We start from the raw sequence: 26294 nt of genomic DNA on the forward strand, positions 1-26294 counted from the left end.
CTGAGCTCGATGAACCACCCTCTCGCCGACCACCAGGGCGCAACCAAAGTCAGAGCAAGCCTCCTTGATCTTTTGTACTACCCTGGGAAGTAAGACTGGTGGCTGAAAAGTGTACGCTTTTAGTCCTTCCCAAGGAATGCTGAACGCTTCCAACGTCCAAGCCTTCGGATCCGGTAACGGGGAGACATATGTCACGAGTTGGTAATTTTGGCAAGTTGCAAACAGGTCGATGTTTGGTTGCCCGAACTTATGAAGCAGTAACTGGAACGCTTCCGTGTGAAGTTTCCACTTGGTGGGTGCTACACTGTCTGGACTTGATAAGGCATCGGCCAGAATGTTTCGACATCCGGGGATGTGCTGAACTATGAACTGTAGTTGCAGACGATCCACTAGATGGAAAAATCTGAATGTCTTTTGAAGTAGCGAGTGGGAGTGCGTTGTTCCCTGATTGTGCAGACACCACACCACAGTGCTGCTGTCTGGATATTGTGAGTTGGGCTGACTGTAGTTGATTCTGCCAGTGAGATATGGTTAGTATTATGGCTTCCAACTCCAAATTGTTTATGTGCCACTTTCGAGCGCTTGACCACAGTGCTGAGGCTGTCTGGCCTTGCAGGTGAGCACCCCACCCCTGAAGAGAGGCATCTACGAACAGGTGTAGATTCGGGGACAACCCAGACAAAGAGACTCCTCTTAAGACAATCAACTCTACCGTCAACAAAATGAGGTAAGGCCTTAGATGAGTCGTAGCATGATAGCCTTGAGTGGATCCTGACTCCTGATGTAAGGGTCCAGGAATTGTTGTCCTGGGCGTAATTGTAATTGGCCTCTACTGGTTAGATCCTGGGCTGAGGTGTGTAACCCTAACAACACTTGCCATTGGTGAAGTGTGCGTGATTGATAAAGAGTAGGTGACAGGAGGCGTAAAATCTTGTGCCATCTGTCCTTCGGGACTGATAGGACTGATCTGTTTGAAACTGTCCTCCTATGAACTGGAGTTGAAATGATGGTGTTAGCTCCAACGTCGCCTCGTTGATTATCCATCTCAGTTGATATAGTAGCCTTCTGGAGAAATCCCGGTGGAGTTGTGTGTGTTGATGACACAGGAGAGAGTTGTCTATGTACGACTCGAACCAAATGTTCCTCAGGTGTAGAAACGCAGTTATTGGGCTTCATTACTCGTGTAAATAGCCACGGGGACACTGAAATGTCAAATGGGAGTACTGTACTGCCCACTGGTAGTGAACCCCATTGAAGTGGAACCTGAGGAACCTGCGGTCATTGGGATGGATCTGTATGTGCAGATATGCATTCTGCAGATCGAGACTGATCAAAGAACCGAATGTTTTTATGCTGGTTCTGAGTAGTCTCAATGTGGTGAGGCGGAAATAGGGTGGACGCTTCAGGTAACGTTCGTTAAAACAGAGAGATTGTGTATCATTCCCATCTTGTCTGAGCCCTTCTTGGGTACCAGGACGATGTGTTAGAGCTGGAGTGTGTATAATCTCTACGGCTCTCTTTTCCAACAGCATGTCTGTGTTGGCCTTTAATAGCAGATGTTGCTTTCTTGGATAATTCCAAGGGAGAGGAGCCTTGGTCAACAGTGGAAGTACCTCTAGGTGTAGTTGGTTTCCATGACGTAGAATGTTGAGAATGTACTTGTCCTTGAGGATGCTCCAGTTCTTTCAACATCGGCCTACTGGGGTATCAACAATTGGGACAACTGGGGGCAGGAGATTCCAATTGCAACTGTCCAACATTTCAATGTTTGCCCCTCCTATCACCTCCCTTACTGTGGTATTTACCACGTCGGGATTGATAAGAACCTTGAGGTTTCCCTCTGCCAAGCCCTCTTCCGAGAAAGGAATCTTGCGCCTGTCCTTCCTTGAGAGACTAGGCCTGTAATTTCCTGACCTGCCTGATTGCTAGGATAAACTGTGAGAAACATGATAGGTCAAGTAGATAGGGCTAAATAACCACGCCTCTGTGTGACAGTTATTTCTGCCAACGCAGCTTTAAGGTGATTTCTCATATGGTCTATCTAACGTTGTTGAAAATCAACTATAGTTTGGAGGTGATCTTGTCGGTTAGGGCTATCCTCTGACAGATCCGGCTCTACAGCACGTGTTGACGATGCTAGTGCTGATAAAGGTTTTAATACCTTTCAATTTCCATTTCAATAAACGCAACTCTGGTATCCTGAACCTTGAGACTAGTAGGCCTTGACAAGCCTGCCATTATCTGTATATCCTCGTCCAAACTATGTGCCTGGTCTGCTGCCTCAAAGCCATGAATAGGAAATTCATCTTTCCTAAACCTGGGAGGCTTGAATGACATCATAAGCATCAGTCTGGAAAAGTCCTCATCCAAAGATCTAATCCTATTTGACAGGGTCGATCGGAATCGACGTAGGATGTGTCCAAATGGTATCTTTTTGATCCACCCCGTTACCCGGCGAAGGTACTGATCTGAGGCAGTCAGCTACCCAATCAGGTAGCCAGGCCAAGGTGAGTATTCCATTCAGTTGAGGAATCTCCCTCCTCACCATTAGAATAGTCCGATGAATCAGAATGATGTTGACGTGTGCGTCTAGATGGTGAACGACTTCTACTCCAATGTGTAGTGCTACTTTTGACCGAGGGCTTAGATGAACTGCCTGGTGAAAAGGAGTCACGAGTCGATGTCCAAGAAGAATGCACTGTGTTATGACTCACAATGGGAGTATTATAAACATTAGGCACTGGGGTAGGTGGTAAAATCTGTGCCTTAGCTGTAACTGACGCAGGTGTCTGATACATAGGCACAGGCATGGGCGCAGGTTACAATTGTGTCATGGACTGCTACCACATGGATATTTTGCATCCAATTAGTGCTCTGTATTGGCATAGGCGCCTAAGCTTGCATCTTCTGACTGCATTGGTACAGTGCTAAGCTGATCATGTGCGGCTTGCGTAATATTGTACGCTGATAGCCCTGGGGCTGGCGTCATTGTAGATGCACTTGGGTAGAAGGCGGTGGCTTGCATATAAGGCGCAAGGCTCAATGGTGTAGGCTTGTGCGTGGCTTGGGTTTGCGCTACCCCGACAAAGCATCTTGAGACTCTGTTCGCAGATCTAGCAGATGTGGATTTCACAGGTGACTGCAAATTAGGGTCAATTATAAAAATCACAAGATCCTCTGGATTGGAGGTTTTCGGTGGAACGTGCACTTCTGCAGTGACAGTAACGTCCAACATATTACCCGTTGAAGATAATGGTTGCGTCGTAATGACCTTGTCCCTCGCTAATCAGTGATTGTGACATCTTCCTGGTCTCACGATGGGATTGGAGCAAAATGCGTTTGTGAGTAACCTGCCCATACCTCTTTAAATTTATTGGAGAGATATTTACACAAAAAACACATTTAGAATTTGGTGCACAAATATGCATGCATGCCAAACATCGTGGATGAGGGTCTTTAATAGATTTTTTTCCGCGACAATTAGTACAACGCGCAAGCAGAAGTTACTCAATATAGATACTTTGATGAAAAAGGGACTGGAAAAACTGTCGTAGAAAACTAGTTAATCTATCGGCAAATTTTGTAACGAGTTGAAAGTGTATTCAATGATTTGTATATAAGCATCTCAATGAAACGCCAAAGCTAGTAGTATTCAAAAACACATAAATATGAACAGATAGCATGTTGGGGCCAAAAAAAATACGCCTACTGTATTCGAAGTAATGAGCGCCCTGCTCAAATAAGTGCCCCATGCAGTATTTGCTAATATATTGGCTAGTGAACAATCCCAGTTAGCACCCCTTCCGATTGATCAATGTCTCAAAAGATTTATTTATTCGCATACAATACGCACTCGTGTGTTATATGTACCCTTAATTATGGGCAATTAAATTCTAGAAAAATACATGTTGTACATAAACATTTCAGGCTGTCAGCATAAACCACGAAATTTATCTTTCAACTCTGTTTTTTTCACCAATATAATATTCTAATAAGAGCCCCCTTTTTCTAATTTTGAGAGCGCCCTGGGCGCTTATTACGTCAAATACGATAAATAAATCATATACAACTTTACAACATATTGAAAGTAATATGAAAGGAATACATCACCCGTCGCAGATGAATTGTAGACGAAAACTGAAAACGAGAGCTCCGCTGATACAGGTCTGAGCTGTAGCGCGAAAGGAAGTGATGTGAAGAGGTGACCTGGGTCGCGTGATGTCACGTGATGTCACGTGAGGTCACAGGGACGGTGATGGCGTAGTGTGAAAATGGGATTCAGGAACTGTTTATTTATCTTCACCCAGGAACATCGCTGGTAAGCTGTCCCAGTTTTTTTGTCGCAAGGTAAGCAGTAAATGCATTAAGGAGTAGTGCAGGGTAAGTAAAAAGATATGTATAACTGGGCCAGCCATATGTATCTACGTTCTTAAATTATGGAGGAATAAACACGTTAAGAACATTAAGAGAACAAGGTTCATCTCAGGAAATGATAAATACTCGGCTGATTATTCATTTCAAGTTCAGCCCTTCACATGCTTCAGGCATCTGTTAGGACTATCCCAGTTTTCTTTACAGTTTACATTGTTAAATCGTTCACCAAATGGATATCATTAACAGTTGATTACATGACAAAGGCTCAACACGACCGTGATAAGGGTGGCTAATCCGGGAGCTTCCCGGACAGATCCGGAGGTATCACATGCATGTATGCTTACAGATTTAATTGGAAAAGTTACTCATAGGATTGAGTAATCGTAAATTTCCTGTTTTTTTGTTTTTGGGACTATGAAGTGTTTAAAATAATAAAAAATGATGTTTTGCGGTAGAAATAGCCTCTCATGCGGGAGACTGGGAGATTTCATCAAATTGCAGGAGTCTCCCACAAAAGGTGCGGGTTGACAGGTCTGTGCATGATGAGTGGACTGGACTTGACGTTTTTTACAGGCGGTTGCGTTTGGATGAAGCTGTAAAATTGATCCCCAAACGCTATGTTTATGTGCTTTGCATGTGTTTTCGCGAATTATAGACACATCATCTTTCTGTTTGACTTATTTGGTTCTCATTTAATGTAATTATTTGGCAAAAAGGGGTTTTACATCTATGTCAAGTTTCTTTTTATTGAAGAGTATATATTGTACTAAAACACCAGAAGTTGAGTTGTCGTTACTTATGTGTGAAATTGAATTGTGTTGTACACATGCATAAAATGTGGCGTAGGATCTGTTTGAGGTTTTCGCTATCCTGGTTCACAAATATAATAACCCTAATCTTTGTTACACTGAAGATCTAATTATAGCATGACAACTACCAAATGTAATGTGCTATGTCAACTTGATGTTGCCACAAGTACTCACAGGAAAGAAGTGACGTTTTCCCATCTTACACGTTTGCAACAAGTGCAAAAGTGAGCGTGGCTCACTAATACCCCCTACCCGCCTAGTGTGTCAGTAGTTACAAATTAAATAGCTAGGATAGGGTTAGGCAGGGTTCCCCCTAGACTCCAATATCTGAGAGTCACCTTGACTCAGCCTATGAATTTTGGGGAATCAAAAATATTTGTTCAGAGTCAAATGTTTTATTGTACGATTAATGAAAATAAAAGTGCTCACTGTTAATGTTACACTTAAAGTTAAGTATCTTTTAAATATTATATGTCTTTAGTTTAAGTTAACAAGTGCTAATTAATGTTCTCAGCTGATTGTACCACAGAAAAATGAAAGGATATATGAATGAAAAACAAAGTTTGTTGGGTTTTTTTTTGTTTTGGTTAGTAATCTTTAATTACTTCACAGCTCATGAAACAATTTACAGTGACACTAATACAGGATGAATAAATATTTTTGTAATATTTTCTGGTTGAATACAGTTTATTAGCAACAACAAACACGCCCAAAGCTTTACATTTCGTATATACCATATTTATTCGTGTATGATACACACTCATGTATAATACGCACCCCTAATTATGGGCAATTAAATCCTGAAAAAAATATCTCTTGTGTATAATACGCACAGACTTATGTTACTTCTAAAAACGACGATTAATTAAAAACTAGACGTAAATTTTAAGACGTTTGCATATATTGTCTTCGGAAAATGTTTATAAATTAAGTTCAGGTGAGTAGTTGTAATATTTTCAATCCAAAGCTGGTAAACAACAACATAGATATTTATTTCTGGATGTATTTTTCCTTAATTGAGAGTCATATACGCAAGAATCCTGCGTCAGGGGAAACCCTGGTTAGGGTTTGAAAAATTCATAAAAAATGGAAAATTAATAAAAACAATTTTTTTCTTTTGACTGCACCCCTCCATATGACACAGATTATATGTACTTCATTTGAGATGAATCCACGGAATAGTTTAAGAGAAATCGCGCAGACAAAGTTTTCAGACGGACGTTAGGGTTTGAAAAATTCATAAAAAATGGAAAATTAATAAAAACAATTTTTTTCTTTTGACTGCACCCCTCCATATGACACAGATTATATGTACTTCGTTTGAGATGAATCCACGGAATAGTTTAAGAGAAATCGCGCAGACAAAGTTTTCAGACGGACGTTAGGGTTTGAAAAATTCATAAAAAAAGGGAAAATTAATCAAAACAATTTTTTTCTTTTGACTTGCACCCCTCCATATGACACAGATTATATTTTCTAAGTTTGAGATGAATCCCCTGAATAGTTTAAAAGAAATTGCGCAGACAAAGTTTTCGGACATTTTGTCGGGGGTATAAAAAGTATGGATAGCAAAATACTATTACTTACACATCTGATTATGAATAACTATCAGTGAAGAGGACAGGAGCCCCTGCATACATTTGTTTGGGTGGGAAACAAGTAAAATGCTAGATATTTTTTATATTTGTATACTTATCCTGCATTACTCCTTAATGCATATTACTGCTTGTTCTTGACAGAGAAAAGAGCTGTGTGAAGGTCTTTGCTTGAAGAAGTTGTTCCAACTAGCTGAGAGGCCAACCCTATCACGCAGCTGCCTAGTGACCAAAGGAAGTGACGTCATGGATCCTCACATTACTTTGGAGTTCGGACATCGGAAGGCATCATGGGGAGGTAGATCTGTGATGGGTGGGTCCCTTCAGACGCAGTAATGCAGGATAAGTATACAAATATGAAAAATATCTAGGATTTTACTAGATTTTTTACTTATCCTGCATTACTCCTTAATGCATCTTTATCAGACGGAACCGGAGGCGGGCATACCTTCAGATGTGGACTTTCATCTTTTATTTCCAGACTCTGTTCCCTAGCAAATCCTTGGCTGTGTGGTCGGCTTCGGGTGACCACTCCATGTATGAGAAACTCCGTTTCCCTTAGCCCGTCTTCGGCTGTGGTCGGCCTGGATGACCTTTACATGGAAGGGAAGAGTCAGGTATGCGTTGTGTCCTGGTACTACCCAGCCTGACAATAACTCTCTGTTAGGTCGAGACTGGAGTACCGAACAATATGCAAGTGGGGCATGAACCTTCTAGACCAAGGCTTACGCCAGGGGAGGTCGAAAGGCCGGCTCTGGACTTGGAGGCGAGGTCAGTGACGTGTAGTAGAGGAGCCTGTTGGGCAATACTAACAGACCAAGTTGTGCGTGCCTAGCACATCCTCCAATACAACATCTTGCATATGGTGACTGGCGATGAATGTGTTTAATCGCCAGAACACCTCTCCATGATGGCAAGTAGAGCTCAGTTGCTGTGTAGCGCAATGGTGGAGGCGATCGCCTGAGTCTCATGTGGGTTGTTGGGAGCCTGGGGGTCCAATCCCGCGCCCTCGCAGACCTGGAGAATGAAGGCCCGTAGCCAGAGGGCGATCGTGTTGCGGCTACCTTCCGCTTGCGAGGTGGCAGCATTATACCGGAATGAAAAGGCGTCGTTGTCTATGGCATTCCTTGGATCGCCGGATATAGCAATGGAGCGCTCTAACCAGATATAGACGGAACAATCACAATATGTGCCCACAATCGAAGCTAGGGGAGGGATGAGGAAGGATCTATCTGGCTCTCATGGGAATTAATTCTTGGCGAAGCAGTCCCAGCACAGTCCAAGATGCACAGCTCCGTGTGCTCCATGCTCAAAGCGGAGCAGGGCCTGTAGTTCCGGGATTTACGTCATGGCCGATCTTCCGCAATTGCCAGGACGGAGTTGAGTGCCACAAGGTAGGTCATGATGGTACTGCCCTTGAGCTTACGCTTGTTTTGCAGATGGGGCATGAACTCAGCCAGGAATTGAGGCGATGCAGATGTGGGGTCTTGTTGCTTACCCCTTCAAAAGTTCTCGAAGGATTGCCACTAGTCATCATAGAGGCTCCTGCTGGTTGGGCGACGTGCCATCGTGATGGCCCAAGTTGCTCTGGCCGAGCAGCCTTTGGCGTTTAGTGCTCCCTGTAAATGGATCAGATGTGAAGACATAGCTTGTCTGGTCCTGGGTGTGGCTGTCTGCTGTGTGGGTGGATCAGCAGATTTGGCCAATCTGGAAGTGGCAGTGTGTTGGCGTCAGACAGCTCTCTGCAGTCAACAAACCAAGCCCTCGCTGGCCACCAGGGCGTGACAAAAGTCAGATCGAGGTTCTGTGTCAAGTCCTGTGCTGAGGTTAGGAGGCCCAGGAGGACTTGCCATTGGCGCAGAGTGCGTGGTAGGTGGAGAGCTGAAATCAGGTGAATCAGGTGCGCCTGCTGCGCTCCCACCGGTCTCTGGGTACAGAGAAGAGATAGAGGTCCGTCTGGAAGAGGCCCCCGATGAACTGAAGGCGATTTGAGGGTGTCAACTCTGACTTCCTGAGGTTGATCTTCCACCCAGGTACAGGAGCCAGGAGGTGAAGTCCCTGTGGCGAAGTAGAGTGACGGTGTCCCAATGATTCAGGAGACAGTCGTCTATGTATGCCTCGAACTGAATGTCCCGGTGATGGTGGTAAGCTGTGTGAGTAGCCACTGTGCCGAAGAAAATCCAAATGGGGGAACCGCCCATTGGTAATGGACCCGGTCGTCGGGATGTATAGGGACATGTCGATAGGCATCCTCGATATCTAGGCTGATGAATACATCCTTTGCCTGGTCCTGGGAGCACAGCAGCCTGAGGTGGTCATCCTGAATAAGGTGGACGCTCCAGGTAGCGTTTGTTGAGTAGGGGGGTAGGTGGCTATGGGCAACGACGTGAGCGGCGGGTCGTCTATAAGTGCCAGCTTGTACCCATGTAGCGGCGGGTCGTCTATAAGCGCCAGCTTGTTCCACCGTCCACCACCGGAGATGCTGCTTGAGATGATCCGGGAGGATGATGGAACATCTGAACTGGGCGCAGTTGGAACCTTCCTCTGTAGGTCAAGTCCTGTGCTGAGGTTAGGAGGCCCAGGAGGACTTGCCTTTGGTGCAGAGTGCGAGGTAGGTGGAGAGCTGGAGTCAGGTGCATGTCGATAGGCGTCCTCCATATCCAGGCTGATGAATACATCCTGTGCCTGCATCCAGGATCGCAGATGGTTATCCTGAAATAAGGTGGACCCGCAAGGTAGCGTTTGTTGAAAGTGGCGAGGTTGTGGATCATCCTATGTTTGAGTCCTTCTTGGGGACAAGGGAGACAGGTGAAAAGAAGCCCAGTAATGGCTGGGGCGTGTATAACCTCTATCGCTTTCTTGGCCAGCAGCTGCTGAGATGTACTGGCTTAAACTGGCTTGGTAGCTGCTGTTGAGTCGGGGTGTAGGTAGCGGTGGGTCGTCTATAAGCGCCAGCTTTTACCCGTGTCTGATGATGTTGGTGACATATGGGTCCCCCAGGATCTCACAATTTTGCAAGAAACGACCCACTCTCCCACGTACTGGAGTGTCGACAATTGGAGGGCTGGGAGTGGAAGTCACAGTCGTGCCTGTCTGGCTATTCACTTGAAGTCACTGCCGTCGGCGTTACCGCCCTTGGAGTGGCCGCGGTGGGACTGTTATGCGCCTGATGCCTTGCCTTTTCCTCTGCCTTGCCTTGAGGTGGTGCCGCGCCACTGGTGCTGTTGGGTGTTGCGTCGCTGCTGGTATGAGCCAGACTGGGACGCCTTAGCGAAGGTTGGCTGTGATACCCAAGCCAGGGTCTTGAGAGCTGTCTCGTCTCGGGCGAAGGCTGAGACTTGGGATTGAGTCATTGATGTACAGCGGCGTGCGTCTGGTCGAGTGGTTGCAGTGTTACGCATGAGCGATCATGCAAGCCAGTCTGTACAAATACACTGCACGGATCCCATAAGGTCAGTTGACCTGATTACGGTCGACGATGTTTAAAGTCGTAGTTCTTGACACGTGACATGTATGTCATCCTGCGCAGTAAACTGTAACCCCGTATGCTGTGTGGACTAGTTCAAGCTCCACACATGGCCAATCCCCTGTGAACCCTGTGGTTGACAGACCAGTGGTGTGTCCGAGTTCTGAGTAGGAACTGTGATGTTGCCGGTGTAGGGGCAAGTTGATCCCCATAATAAAGAGTGACGATTGGTCCCGTGTTGTGAACGATGACCCAGTTGGGTAAACGGCATATGACGATTCTGTTGAATACCGAATCGGTCATGGGGTTGTGATAGTCAACTGTGGTGCAGAAAATATCTACCAGACGCCGTAGGTAGGGAAATCTTTGAGGGTACGTTCGCTTTCTCCGAGGAAACGTTCAACTAAAGTTGATAGACGAGGAGAATTGGCGGGAGATTTCCACAGAACCGTCACCGCGAGGTTAGGCACTTCCAGGATCTTGGGAAGTGTTGGAGCGCCGTTGTATGGACGCCAATCAAGTGTCCAGCGACCACTCTGGTCTCCGTAGGTAGTTGGCCCTGGGGATCCGAAGATCTCATAGGCCTGTAGAATGAGAGCACGTAGCCACAAGGATATCATGGAATGGCTAATCGTCTGTCTGCGCGGTTGTCCCGGTGTGCGTCTGTAGAGGCGCACTTAGGAGAAGCTCAAGGAGAGGCGCAACCAGAGACCCTAGGATAGACGCCTTTATGGACGCTGTAGATGGTGCTTTTGTAAAGGCGTCCGACGAGGCACTGGCGTCTGTATAGGCATCCGACAAGGTGCTGGCGTCTGTATCGGTGCTGTTTAAAAATAGGTGCTCTCTGTATAGGCGCTAGTAGAGGCGTCTGCAGAGGCGCTGTGGACAGTGCTTGTAGAGGCGTCTGTATAGGCACTGGGGCAATAGGTGTCGGCGTCTGTTGCATGGCTCGCAAGTACTGGATGTACTGGAGGAGAGGGGCGTCCATCATAGGTGTCTGGGCCGTAGGCGGGGTGCCTGTTGGGCGCCATGCGTCTGTCAGGTGGACTGGATAGGTGCCATTAAGATAGACGCAGTAGTGGTCGTCAGGGAGCTCTGGTTAGAGACTGAGACCATGGGGCCTCGGATAAGTCAGACATCTGGCGCCGGTGTTTTCCTGGCCTGTTGCGTTCTCCATTTCCTTTTGAAAGCTGTGGGGGAAAGCGGAGACAGTCGGTACATCTATGACCCTGGGGACATTTAGATGTAGAATTAAGGCACAGGGGGTTTTCCTGGCCTGTTGCGTTCTCCGTTTCCCACGCTGACATATTACGCCGGCACTTTGAGCATGATGGCATGATATCTGCAATGAAGCAGTGTAAAATCACAATGCGTCCCCTCTTGATTATGTATGATATAATTTGTTTATCCCACTGCGTGGGTTTATAAAATAATTATTATGACAAATGCAAGACAATATACAAAACGAAGACAAAATACTTGCGAGGGTACGCCAATGGTGGGGTACAAAGCAAGAAGAATATAGAACGCAAGCCAGTTAAAATCGGACCACATAAAATATTCAAGATGGCTACTTGAAACAACAAGACACCTGGGTTTACCATTGTTTTCTTTCTTAAGAAAATGCCAGCAGGTGTACAAAAGTTATGCACATGTTAAAACATACAATGTTTCACAACATACAAACCGTGAGCACAACACAAGCACAATGAACATAAAACACGTAATGGTTTGGACAAGTTTATGCTACAGATCAAAAACAGGTCTTCTCTCAGCAAGCGAAAAGAGTAATGTGAGGATCCGTGACGTCACTTCCTTTGGTCACGTGGGAGCTGCCTGATAGGGTTGGCCTCTCAGCTAGTTGGAACAACTTCTTCAAGCAAAGACCTTCACACAGCTCTTTTCTCTGTCAAGAACAAGCAGTGATATGCATTAAGGAGTAATGCAGGAAAAGTAAAAAATTGATCATTCATTACGTTCTTACATGCGACAACTGAAGCACTTCTAGTATTATGACAAACTGTAAATGTGAGTTAGTGAGTTGTGTTTAACATTGCTTTGAAAGTATTTCATTTACATCAGCTTGATATGGGAGTGATGCAGGCCTTAGACATTTATTACGGGCATTGGTACGGTGCTCACCAAATCAACTAGAAACATAATCAGGGTAAAATGGGATTCAAGTCCATGATCATAGGTTTAGTAGATGCCAGTAAGGGACGCACTTCAGCATAGCAAATTGCAATGCCCTAGATGACTGGATCACTTGTGCCCCCAGTTATCTATATAAGAATCAAGATAGAAAGCACTGCTTCCATATCTGCACAACGCTTTGACCATCAAATGTCACCCACCTAGTTCCTCCTCTGGGAGACGCACAAACTTCTTGCCTTCCAACACAAAAGACTCCATGCCATCCAGATCCTCATTCCACTCGGAAGCCAGCGTCTCCTAGAGGGTGCAAATAACTTGGGTCAGTCTACTGGATACATCTTGACATGATGGTTAATGCTGGATAATAAAGTTTTGTGGAACTGATTACGCAGTGTCACCATCCAATAATGACTACAAATCACAATAGATGCATTTATAATGATGAAGCAAACTACACTTTTTATAAACAGCTTGTTACAACTCACAGCTTCATCAGCAGACATGCCTGGCTGCCTGGGCATGAAGAGCGCTGACAGATCCGTCTTCATCTTGTCACGCTCCATGATCACCTGGACAACAAACACATTGCTCAATCACTCTCTGTTAACCCTGTTTTAACTGTTAACTCTAGCTGTGCTAAATATCTGTGACAAACTTTGTGGTAATTGTCTATCAACTCCTTGTTAAACGTGTGCAGTAAATAGGTTAATCCTTGTATGAGTGAGTGAGTATGATTTTAGGCCACTTCTTGCAATATTGCAGTAATATTTGGCAGGGACTTTAGATATGGGCTTCACAGATTGTATCCACATGGGGAACCAAACTCGGGTCTTCTGTTTGACACTTTAACTACTAGGCTACCCCACTGTCCCAACTCACTGTATGACATGGTCATGACATCAGTCAGCTTCAGCGGCCTAGTGGTTTTTGAGGACATTATGTTTACATCCAGTGAAGAATAGCATTGTGAGAATAAAATAATATTGTCAATGTCACATCAAAGAAAAAGTATTAAATATATGCAAAGACAAAACATATTTAGAGCCCCTCTACTAACAACACACATACCAATTTTCACTACCTTTAGAAAACTAATTGCAGTTTAATTATGGCTAGAAGCAGGTTTCACAAAATGATGGCCATATTGAAAATCAAAATGGAACCTTTAAAACAAATTGCGATGTCAACATTGGTGGGAACAAGCATGTAACATCTAACTTCCTATGCCCAGATGTTTCTGACCAGCCTTATACTGAAAATGCCAAGTTTCTCTATTACAGTCATTTACCGTATATGACCGCGGATAAGCCGACCCCGTAGATAAGCCGAGGTGCTAACTTGACCATTGAAATACGAGAGAAAATGATATGACCCGCAGATAAGCCAAACCAGGAATTGAAGGCAAAAAACACTGCGAAGTCGGACTGCAAGACATGTGCCGGTAATCACAGATATTCAAAAATATAAGATGAAAAACGTTTTAATTATATTGAAAAAGTCATTATTATTTCTAATAAAGATTTAACAAAACAGTCATCCACTTTCATAATGTGGGAAGCTGTTTCTCGTGGGTTTTTTTAATCTCATAATGGTCGTTATATGTTGCCATCAACAACAAGCGCCATTTTGTGAATCGGTGTATATAGAATTATGAACCCGTGAGAAAATATATCAGCTAGAGCGAAGACTCGCAGTTTGAATTCAGCATCGTAAGCATGGCGTTTTCGTTTCAAACTCATGATGAGAATGTCAGTCAGTAAAAATATACCAACTTTTATAACCCCTTTACACCACTATTGTATGTTAATCCAATTGAATTAAATAAACTATCATACTATGAACACATTGAATGACCATCACTTACTCACAGGCTTCTCCAGTTTATTAAACTAATCTCTCGAAAACAAAGGAATTAAGCCACTACTCCCAACACGATCGCTAAGCACCCACAACTTGAAAATGTTTGTGTAAACAACATGACAATACCAATCGGCCCGTTATTATCAATGCTCATTTCCTTGTGTACCGTGTTGCTTTTTAAACAACAGGAAGCAATCACAGTAGTCACCGTTTGTGACCTCACAGGTAACAGCTGATCACATGTTTTTGCAATTGGCGAACGGAATAACTCGCCGATACAGTTGTTTATTTGCCTCTTTCAATAAAGGTAGAAACTTGTTCACTATCAATTTATGAACTTTGCAAAACGTACGTAATAGCTATTGGCGATTTCATCTGGGGATTATATATTATAGCTGTGAATTACATATATTGTTACATGTAAAGATTGTGGAGTTTACGAAGAACGATAAACTTTGAACATTCAATTGAAAACTTATTATCGGAAGTAGTAACATGCATAACATTTTTTTAATAATGACAACATTGGTGTATAAAAATAACTTTATTGATAATTTATAACAATAATGGCTCTAGTCGTGGCAACTTCCAAACTTTCGGGAAGTTGTGATCTATCGGACCGTCATTCCGGCGATGTTTCTGACAGATCACGATCTGAAAAATACTATCATGAAAGTGTATCCCGTCGATAAGCCGACCCCTTTCTACAAAAACTTTTATTCTGGTCCTCAAAATTCAGCTTATACGCCGTCATATACGGTAGGAAATGCCATTGTACACTCCCAGGACCATGTATTTAACAATTACATAGCATATACCATACTGCACATTAATCATATACAATTGCAGAGGGAACCGACCTTAAGATCAGCTCCTCTGCGAATGACAGACTCTGCAGTTCGGGTATAGTCAACAGGTAGCACATCATCCCAGCCTACGAACTTAGTCTTGAAGATCTGCTGCTCTCCACTGAAACAAAGCAACATCAACATTTACATAGCCAACCATTAGTATGAGAGAGACCAGCATGATAATGTCAAAAAACAAAGGTATGGTGAAATGGGGTTTAATGTCAGACTCAAGATTAATGCACTAAATGACCTCTTATACTCACCCTTCCAAACAGCGAGAAACACTGGCATACTTTGGCCTTTCCATCATTGAATAGAGTTCCTGAGAAAGCTTCAGTGCTGCTGCTCGAATCAGTCTGGTGGATTTCTTGCCTATCCTGAAATGAATCAGAAAATATTCTTCTTCAAATGATCCAATTGGGGTGTAATAGTGAATATATGCTGCACAACCCTGTTGTGGAGGACACAAAGGAAGGGTGTATTAACTCTACTTGGAATCTGCATGATGACACAATGTCTTCCTCACTATCGGTAAAATACTCAAAAAGTAAATATACCAAATTCTATTTTTCACACAATTGATCGGATAAAAGAAAATTTGGCTGCATTAATAATGAAAGCTGAGTCCTTTTCTCTGTGTTGAATACCTACCAGACAAACACATCGGAGTTGCAGTCGAGGATATACACACATTTTGTGTCTAGTAATCTCTGCACCAACTTTGCCTTGGGAATCTCAACTGCAACAGGCATAAAAACAATGGTCTTGAGTAAATGAACATCTCCAGGTATAACTTAGGTGGGGACATTCATATACACATAGTATTATCAACATGAAAACTGAGCATACCCTTACCTATTCCAGAAGATGCTGGCAGTGGAATACAGAGTGTCAACCCACTTGTCTTCTTATACCCTAACCTATTTCGGAAGATGCTGGCAGTGGAATACAGAGTGTCAACCCACTTGTCTTCTTATACCCTGACCATTCCAGAAGATGCTGGCAGTGGAATACAGAGTGTCAACCCACTTGTCTTCTAATACCCTGACCATTCCAGAAGATGCTGGCAGTAGAATACAGAGTGTCAACCCACTTGTCTTCTTATACCCTGACCATTCCAGAAGATGCTGGCAGTAGAACACAGAGTGTCAACCCACTTGTCTTCTTATACCCTGACCATTCCAGAAGATGCTGGCAGTAGAATACAGAGTGTCAACCCACTTGTCTTCTTATACCCTGACCATTCCAGAAGATGCTGGCAGTAGAACACAGAGTGTCAACCCACTTGTCTTCTTATACCCTGACCATTCCAGAAGATGCTGGCAGTAGAATACAGAGTGTCAACCCACTTGTCTTCTTATACCCTGACCATTCCAGAAGATGCTGGCAGTAGAATACAGAGTGTCCACCCACTTGTCTTCTTACACACTTCATCGACTTATGACTTATCCTTGCATCTCCACATAAGCTTGCAGGGGTTTGAGACTAAAGATAGTGATAGTGTCTTTGAACCAATACCATGCAAGGAATGCCCCTCTGTCTGACAAAGGCTCTCACACTTACCTTGAGGCAAGTTGAGGTAGCCTTTCCCAAGTTCTACCCTGTATAAACGCGGTTCTATCAAGCCAAAACCAGACTGTTCACTTTCCTGAAACAATTTGAAAATATTATTACAGGTATCTAGAGTGCTTATTAGCTGATGGGGTCATTGATGGCACAGATACTACAAGAATGTTCCTCAGGTGTAAAGTGATATACAACAAAGCTTTATACAAATAAACTGGCAAGAAAAGAAGAGAACATGACATTTTCTAAAGAAATGAGGATGCAATCTGAAAATAATACCACTGAATGTTCGGTCACTTGGTGATAACTATGTGCCAAAATACACCTCTTTCACTGCACCTACATTTGGTGACTTGCTTTGCACATATATTTTTTATCAACAATCTTATTGAAAAAGACTCACACATCTGTGTGAACCACAGACTATACTATCTCAAAATGTTTTAGGGTAATAGGCTTCAGTTTGGTACATGTCAGTCACTACAGCAGATACACAACAGCCAGACTCTACCTAATCATTGGACAAACAGCCAATCAAATTACCGACCACCTATACAATGTTACAGAGTTAGAGTTTCTAGGAAAACTATTTGAAATGGATTTCATCTGCAAGCTCAACTGCAACTGAATGTGACCATGATGACTGATTGCCACATTTGAGCCTGCTGTCCATGGTGCAGAAGACCTCCACTTCCCAGATATGTATCTCTATAAAACAGATCCCTACAATTAGGAGATAAACCTACTGTGTTTTGAAATTTGATGTAGTCCCACTGTAGAGTAGATACCTCTTATTTAAATTTGGTACCGAGCGATTTAGTGTGAGGTCTCAAATGTATAAATAAGAGGTATCTACTCTATAATGGGACTACATCAAATTTCAAAACACAGTATTGTATCCACATGCATACAAATGATGACCCGAACATCTATGACCATTCCTGTCTTCAGGAAACAAGAGTTGATGCAAAAGGTAAAACCCGAATAGGTGACAGAAATAGAATAAGGAGGGGAGCCAAAAACTAGATGGTAGAGCCCTTCAACCAACGAGTGCTGTGCAAATAAAGGAGAAACACCAGGCACTGCGGTGACGCTGTCAATGAATTCTGGCGTTTGTCTGAGCAGAGGGCCTGGAACGAGCACCGTTTGTCGACATACAGTCCCCATGTAGACAATAGGCTGAAGCAATAGCCTTGGCCTTTCAAGCTGAGTAGCTTGTAGCTCCTAGGGCATTCGGCAGAAGTGTCAGGTGTGCATAAAAACCAGGCGTGGTTCAGCCGTGGCAATCTGCTGTGTGTTGTAAGAGGAGGTTGAGCCACATCGGAAGGTCAAGGGGGTTGCCTCTGGCAAGGGCTTGGACGACAACAAACCAGTACCTCGCTGGTTACCAGGGTGCGACCAGAATTAGTGGTCGAGGGGCCTGGAACATTTGAAGAACACTGGGAAGGAGAGCCGGGGGCGGAAAAGCATATGTGGATAAACCTCCCCTGGGAACGCTGAGGGCTGACTGCCATAGATGATGGATCTGGCACCAGTGAGATGTAAGACATCCCCTGGCAGTTCTGGGATGTGGCAAACAGATAGAGTTGGGGGGGAGACGATCTTTTGGCAGATCAAGGTGAACACATCTACATCTGAGTGGAGGAACCACCCGTGGGAGCCACTATGTAGACGAAATAAACCCGCTCCACAACCGACTGCCGAGGCATTGACTTAACCAGTTAGTAGGAAGTCGAAGCAATGTCCATAAGATGAGGTGGAAATCTGGAAAACTGTGGTACTGGAAGATCGCACTGTACTGCACACAATAATGTGATCATTTACATCCCCTGAGCATCGTATAAGCGCTCCTGTTCTTATATCGAGGTGACGATGAAGGAAGGCAACACAATACTTTGTATGTAGTCAACAGGGGTCGGCGGAACTGTCATGGGAAGAATTAGAAAATCAACGCTGTATCTGGTAGCCAAGGCTGAAGATATAAAAAAGTTGGAGTCTGAAAGATCCTACCGTATGAAGTAAGGCGATCTTTTTTACATCCCTTGAACGCTGTATAAGCCCTAACGTTCTAATAGCAAGGGGGCGATGAAACGTGGTGCCGTGTTGGTGGCAGAGGTCTACCGTTTCTATCCTCTGCACATGGATGGACTACGACAGACTTCTGGTTGAGTGGTTGCACCATGCGTACAAGTAAGCATGCAAACCAATCTGTAGAAATATATGACACTGCTCCCCATAGATTAGTTGACGTAATTCCGGTCAGAGTTGTTTCCAGTCCACATACTTGACATGTGACATGTAAATCACCCTGCACAGTAGCCGAGAAAACCGCATTGTAGCCGGAAATGAGGTGCAATCTCCACACATAGACAATCCCCAATGAACTGTGTGGTAGGCAAGCAAGTGGTGTACCCGCGTTCTGCGAAACGTGGGTACACCAGGAGCGTCGTGGAAAACCCCGGAGCACCGTGAAGAGCCTCTTTGAGGAATGCTGGTGCTAAAACAGGCTAGAGGAGCATCGACGAAGAAGACAGTGGATGTTGTTGTTGGATGGCAGGGCTGGTGCAGAGCAAAAACACTGTGATATGAGAGACGCCTTGTCCTGACAAGTCAACGATTATCCAAAGAAGCTGGTACCCGAAGCCTATGACGATGGGGTCAAACAGGCGAAATGAGCGTGAACATGAAGATCTGCAAGTTCTGATACAGACGCTGTCCACCAGAAGCCATGTTTTGATGGAAACCTAGCCGAGCAGCTCGTAGGAGGCTTTGAAGAAACAGCTTCAACGAACATCTGAGCTCCTTCAGCCTCATCCAAGGTGTGAACCTGCAGGTCATCACTCCTAAAGCATGGCGCTTTAAACGATAGGGTTAAGGAGAACGTCGCAAATCAAAACCTCATCCAGACAACCAGTGGGTAAGTTGAACAAGTATTTGTCACAAAGTGACGAAATGTCCCCCGCCTGTATATACACCATAGTACCAAATATGAAGACAATCCAGTGTTTAGTTCTTGAGATATCGCGGCAACACCGTTTTCCAAATCCAAAAGCAGCTTTGCCTGCTGTGACCTTGAAAATGGGGTCAAGGTCACCAAATCTGACTGGTGTCTGCGGAGTCTGTATATACACCATAGTTCCAAATATGAAAACAATCCAGTGTTTAGTTCTTGAGATATCGCGGCAACACCATTTTCCAACTCCAAAAGCAGATTTGCCTGCTGTGACCTTGAAAATGGGGTCAAGGTCACCAAAACCGACTGGTGTCTGCGGAGTCTGTATATACACCATAGTTCCAAATATGAAGACAATCCAGGGATTAGTTCTTGAGATATCGTGGCAAGACCGTTTTCCAACTCCAAAAGCAGATTTTCCTGCTGTGACCTTGAAAATGAGGTCAAGGTCACCAAAACCGACTGGTGTCTGCGGAGTCTGTATATACACCATAATTCCAAATATGAAAATAATCCAGTGTTTAGTTCTTGAGATATCACGGCAACACCGTTTTCCAACTCCAAAAGCAGAATCTGAAAGTTAGTCACGATCCCGATGACGTACAGGAGAGTGAGTATGGTTTTGCGCCGCTTTTAGCAATATTCCAGCAATATCACGGCGGGGGACACCAGCAATGGGCTTCACACATTGTACCCATGATGGGACTCGAACCCGGGTCTTCGGCATTATAAACAAAGGCTTTAACCACTAGGCTACCCGACCGCCCCACGTACAGGAGAGCAGCTACAGCAGCGGCAACATTTTTGAAAAGACGTGGTTTCACCATGCCGCTCCATTGTGACGATCTATGAGAGTCAGTAATCGAAAAAGGTACCAGTGGCGCAGGTGAGGCATCTCTGGATCGGCAAGGGCGTTGCGCAAGCTTTTATTCCAAAGATAAATGTTTTATGACTCACCAAGTCATTTCTTGGAAATCAGTGAGAGACAGGTTGTTGAAATAGTTTTAAAAATGCTAAAACAATATATTTCTCCAACAAACTATGAATTAACATTCTACTATTTATTCAACATGTGTAAGTCTTATTAGTTAGTTAGCAATTACCCCCAGTAAATAATAAACAAATCAAAATAAATACCTCTCCATCCCAAACTTGGATGTGGCAGAATTTGACTGACATCACACTTACTTACACCTCACAGCTGTCAATGGCTGCCAATGTTGTTGTTTACCTTACTCTACACGAAGCAGGATGACAACCCTGATCTATGATGTGGTTCAACATTAAGATGTAGATTTACTGGGAATGAGCCTGCTGGTACAATGTGATTACCAATGGAACTGAGTGTGACTGAACAGCAGCTTTTCAGGCTGCAGACGAGCCGGCTATGTGACACGAGGAATCTGCATGACTTGACCTCTCAATTTCAAGATTTTACGGATCCATAGCCAGCATGTGAAAGCAATGAGACATTTGTGCCCCAGAAATAGTGGTTCGTGCATGATTTTCTTAATAGTGCGAGTTCTGTAATAACTTTCATCAAGTTTGACAAGCTGTGACTTTAGTGATGTTGGGACATTGTTTTCGTGGCCTTTCGAAGTGACAAGTGTTTTCTGATGGACTTTCAAATCCCCTCCTGCCAAATCCTTACGGTTGTGGTTGACGGAGATGGCATTGAATATCGAACACAAAAAGGTTTGTAAACAACATGTTGTCATGAATAAAGTTTCTTCAAACATATTTATATAATGTAATATTTTACTTTCATTGTCGGTTGTTTCAATGATGATCGAAACTGCCTTTTCCTAGTCTGTTTGCTTCAAACATGTCCCTAACAGTTTCACAGTTTCATAAAAAATTCATTTGTATGCAAAAGATATGTCTTTGTGTAGTCTCGTAATCTCATCACTGAAGCAGTCAGGATTACGGCCTAGAACAACATATCGTCATAAAAAAACATCGATATCAAACTACCGTATTTCCTCTATAAGATGCTAGGCCATCTATTAATTTCACAGGAGCCATTGACTTGGCATGTATTAGAGACCTGGCTTGTATTTGAGGAAATATCAATATGTTTTACATTTCCTATTACTGTTCGATCAGCCCACCAATTTTTTTATAAATCGATATGTAGGCTATCAATGTATTCATGTGCATGTTTTTTGTGTGTGAAAAGGCTTACTATATTTAAAAGGGGTTTCCTTAGCAAAAAGGAACCACCCGTTCTCAACAAGATGAAACTCAATACTAACATGGATTTACACTGAATTATAATGGATTTCTTTTGGAAATATTAACTAAAGAGGTGAGTAAACCGTACTCCTAATTTTTTAACCTTACAGCTAACTCTGGGAATTGGAGGTAGTCATTTGTGAAAGGAATGTCAGCTGAGGATATATTTGCATAAACTTTGTATCTGTGGTACATTCTTGGAGTACCTGTGCTGACAGTGGTGACTGAAGGATCACATTGATAATGTGTACTAGCATGAAATGTATGTAGTAAATACAGAAAACGTTACCCTTATCCTCTTATACTCTTATCAGTGTAGCGAGGCTGCAACACATGTTGGCATTAGGACCAAGTACCATGGTGGTACGTGTACACACCCACCTTCACCACTAGAGAGGGAGGTGGACCACCCACAAGTCTCCAGAACTCAGCTGTCTCCTGACCCTGGGGCAGGACGAAGATCTCAGCCTTGTTCTTACGCTCATTTTTGTTGATCTTCTCGGATATCAACCTGCACAAATAGCCACATTACACAGAACAATCGACATAACAGGAACAACAGGCCCAGACACTATTCAGTGAGCTGAAAGTTACATCAATCGACATGTTTAGCCATCAAGGAAGGAATGTGTGGCTCTGTAATATGGTCTGCATGAGAGAAAAGAATAATCTCAGTGTAATATTCATATTCTTATTACATGGGAACGAAAATTCAGCAGGCTCATTATAGGCTCAGCACATTTGGTAAAGCAGTTTTGCTGATCACAGTTTTGGGAAGATATTCCAACATTGCCAACAATGGCCACAGTTAGTGCAATATGTGTAGCCTAAATGTAACATATTATGGTATCTCTACACAGTTTTGTCAAGTGTGATCTTAGTTGGTCCAGACCAATTCTAAATTTTGATTTTAGCATACAATGATCTCAGCAGTGGGACAGCTCTCCTTCGAAACTCTAACTGAAAACACTCCTTTGACAAAAGTGTGATAAGTACCTGGATTTTTCGGATGTGAGGGGATGATCAGCTGTGTGTTGCTGAATCGAGGTATTACATTCTTTACTGTTTGAGAAGTGGTTCGTTGCAATAGATGGAAGTCTATTTATTTATGAACACATTTCCTGAATAACAGTGCTCCATTTAAGTACTTGCCTGATGTGTATTTACAAGTGCAAGTGAAATGTAAACAAACATTGTGTTTTTATCCCAGTCTGGATAGGGCATTACCTGGTTTTTGTTTTTGTCACACCTTTGGAAGTTTTGCCCACCCACACAAACAGCTTAAGTCCAGTGTCCAGCAGGAAGACATGGCGATAGTCCAGGCTGCTTACATCGGCAGGGCACTGCACAGAGCAAACACAAGTATCAACCACTTGTCTTAAGTCAGGGGAGGGTTAGCTTACACAAGTATCAACCACTTGTCTCAAGTCAGGGGAGGGTTAGCTTACACAAGTATCAACCACTTGTCTCAAGTCAGGGGAGGGTTAGCTTACACAAGTATCAACCACTTGTCTCAAGTCAGGGGAGGGTTAGCTTACACAAGTATCAACCACTTGTCTCAAGTCAGGGGAGGGTTAGCTTACACAAGTATCAACCACTTGTCTCAAGTCAGGGGAGGGTTAGCTTATACAAGTATCAACAACTTGTCTCAAGTCAGGGGAGGGTTAGTTTGCCTATGTTAAACGTGGCAGCAAGGAAATTGTTTGGATGAGCAAGATATAAGCATAACAATCTTAACTTTATGGTCAAATGTACTGTTCAAGTTTATCTATAAGTAAAGGAACTGGAGCAGTTTTAAAAGCAGCCATGTTGACAGCAGGCCCTCTCTGATTATCACATATATGCATTAAAATATATAGTGCAACAGCACTGTATCTCACCTTGTTATACAATCAACATAGTTTTCTTAATAAAAACTATAAAATTAAGAAACCAGAACAGGTATTGACTTTTCACCATTAATTTCAGCACAAATGTGCACACAACAGTAATCAGCAAGAATTGATTTGATTGTCAACGATGCAGCAGTCGTCCAATAAACTTATTCATATTTCTGCAAGTGACAATCACAGCAGAGTTGCTTCCCTTCCATTGAGAAATTGCAAGCTCCTCAAAGTGAAACCCTTTTCATTGAGCTCTCTTTACTATTGTTGCTACAAGTCAAAGCTGCCCACTGTGAAGGGTGACCACAATCATGCTTGGAGTGTGTGGAATCGCAACCGACTGACCGTTATGTTTACAAACAAGTGATGACTATGACTTTGTTTGTCAATTCGAATTATTATTTCATTTCAAATATCATGTAATTCGTATAAAGGTAACGGGGAAGTTAGGTGATTTTCGTTAGTCTTCAAATCTCGAATAAATCTGATTAAACAAACAAGAAAGTAAATTCATCTGGGAAATTAGTGCTAAAACTTTTCAAAATTCAATATGGACGAATTCCCAAAACAAAATTTTAAAGTGACTACATTTGGGGTTAGAAGGCAAATTTCAAGATTTTTGTAATGGCCGCTTCCAACACTGACGGCAGTGATGTTACTGAGAGTGAAAAGAAGGTGTCAGGCCTTGGGAAGGAGCTAGGAGAAATTGACCTATATTTTAGTGTTGCTGGCTTTTTCAGAAATAAGGAAAATCAATTTGTCAGACCCATAATATAAGAAAAGACTGTTCAGGACTTGGTTAAAAAAAGAAAGAATTGTTTTTAACCGTTGATGACTTCACTTAAACTATATTATGGTAACGTTTGTTTGTTGTTTAAAGCTGTACGTAGTGATATTCCAGCTATAGGACATTATTATGATAACAACCATCTATGCTGAGTATTAGCACACTTCATGCAATCGATTCTGAGAGAGGTGGGCAAGTAATTCTCACAGGTTCTACTGCACCATAGTTGAATTCCAATCATGATGACTTGAACAAACTAGAATCTAATTACACCATCATCAATTACACAAAGTTTCAGCTTTCAAAGTTGGGTGATTTCTTGAAAATGATTTTCTAATAAATTAGTCTTTTGGTAAAATTTCCACAACAAAAAGTTTCAGTCCAGTAGTTGCAGAGAAGATGTTTATAGAACCAGAAACACTTTTGGGATGATTTAAGGGCATGTAAATATCAAGGTTAAATGTAAAATATTGGAAAACCCCTCAGAGCAACGCAAACTAGAAACATTGTGAAAAAATGGCCACATAATGGCTATTTTGAAAATAACATGGCTTCCATTTTGGACATATTGAAAAACCATTTTCAAATCTCTTTGGGTGATATTGTAAGTAGAACCAAGTATGCCAAGTTTTATTCATCCGGTCCTCTGAGGGAAGTTGGATTACAGCTGCTGATGATGGACAAGCAGGCCATTACATAAGCTCACTTGATTATCAGTCAGGTGAGCTGATAAATGGATATCGCTTTGCCAACATATTGGCATTGTCACCCAAATCAAATCTTCCACAAACACAGACTGTTGATATGTATTATGTTTTTTCACCCTCTCCATGTGAACAGACTGTGTCCCTGTGGCTTTGTACAACTTCGTCTCATACTCCTGCAACACAAGTAAAAAACAACTCAATCAACAAGTACTGGCTGTTGTTCAGTAAACATAAAGATAGAGGGACAAGTACTGGCTGTTGTTCAGTAAACATAAACATAGCAGGACAAGTAGAGGCTGTTGTTCAGTAAACATAAACATAACAGGACAAGTACTGGCTGTTGTTCAGTAAACATAAACATAGCAGGACAAGTAGAGGCTGTTGTTCAGTAAACATAAAGATAGCAGGACAAGTAGAGGCTGTTGTTCAGTAAACATAAACATAGCAGGACAAGTAGAGGCTGTTGTTCAGTAAACATAAACATAGCAGGACAAGTAGAGGCTGTTGTTCAGTAAACATAAAGATAGCAGGACAAGTAGAGGCTGTTGTTCAGTAAACATAAAGATAGCAGGACAAGTAGAGGCTGTTGTTCAGTAAACATAAACATAGCAGGACAAGTAGAGGCTGTTGTTCAGTAAACATAAACATAGCAGGACAAGTACTGGCTGTTGTTCAGTAAACATAAACATAGCAGGACAAGTACTGGCTGTAGTTCAGTAAACAAACATAGCAGGACAGGTACTGGCTGTTGTTCAGTAAACATAAACATAGCAGGACAAGTACTGGCTGTAGTTCAGTAAACATAAACATAGCAGGACAGGTACTGGCTGTTGTTCAGTAAACATAAACATAGCAGGACAGGTACTGGCTGTTGTTCAGTAAATATAAAGATAGCAGGACAGGTACTGGCTGTTGTTCAGTAAACATAAACATAACAGGACAAGTACTGGCTGTTGTTCAGTAAACATAAACATAGCAGGACAAGTAGAGGCTGTTGTTCAGTAAACATAAAGATAGCAGGACAAGTAGAGGCTGTTGTTCAGTAAACATAAAC

At 42.9% G+C, this 26294-nt stretch overlaps 1 protein-coding gene across 4 annotated transcripts in view; it reads right to left on the minus strand.

The window, feature by feature from the left end:
• The window catches only part of LOC139468131 (protein flightless-1 homolog), a 139209-nt gene that overhangs the window by 27125 nt on the left and 85790 nt on the right, over positions 1 to 26294 (minus strand). For all 4 annotated transcript variants that reach the window (XM_071249893.1, XM_071249892.1, XM_071249894.1 and 1 more), the window contains 9 exons: positions 25357 to 25413; positions 23091 to 23206; positions 22245 to 22374; positions 16673 to 16757; positions 15761 to 15848; positions 15373 to 15486; positions 15119 to 15227; positions 12884 to 12967; positions 12599 to 12695 (listed from right to left, as the gene is read on the minus strand). In XM_071249893.1, coding sequence (XP_071105994.1) covers positions 12599 to 12695; positions 12884 to 12967; positions 15119 to 15227; positions 15373 to 15486; positions 15761 to 15848; positions 16673 to 16757; positions 22245 to 22374; positions 23091 to 23206; positions 25357 to 25413 — 880 coding nt within the window. The remainder of the gene's footprint in view (positions 1 to 12598; positions 12696 to 12883; positions 12968 to 15118; positions 15228 to 15372; positions 15487 to 15760; positions 15849 to 16672; positions 16758 to 22244; positions 22375 to 23090; positions 23207 to 25356; positions 25414 to 26294) is intronic.

Source organism: Haliotis cracherodii, unplaced genomic scaffold, assembly GCF_022045235.1.
Source record: "Haliotis cracherodii isolate W230 unplaced genomic scaffold, xgHalCrac1.p SCAF_2, whole genome shotgun sequence".
In the NCBI taxonomy this organism is placed as follows: Eukaryota; Metazoa; Mollusca; class Gastropoda; order Lepetellida; family Haliotidae; genus Haliotis; species Haliotis cracherodii.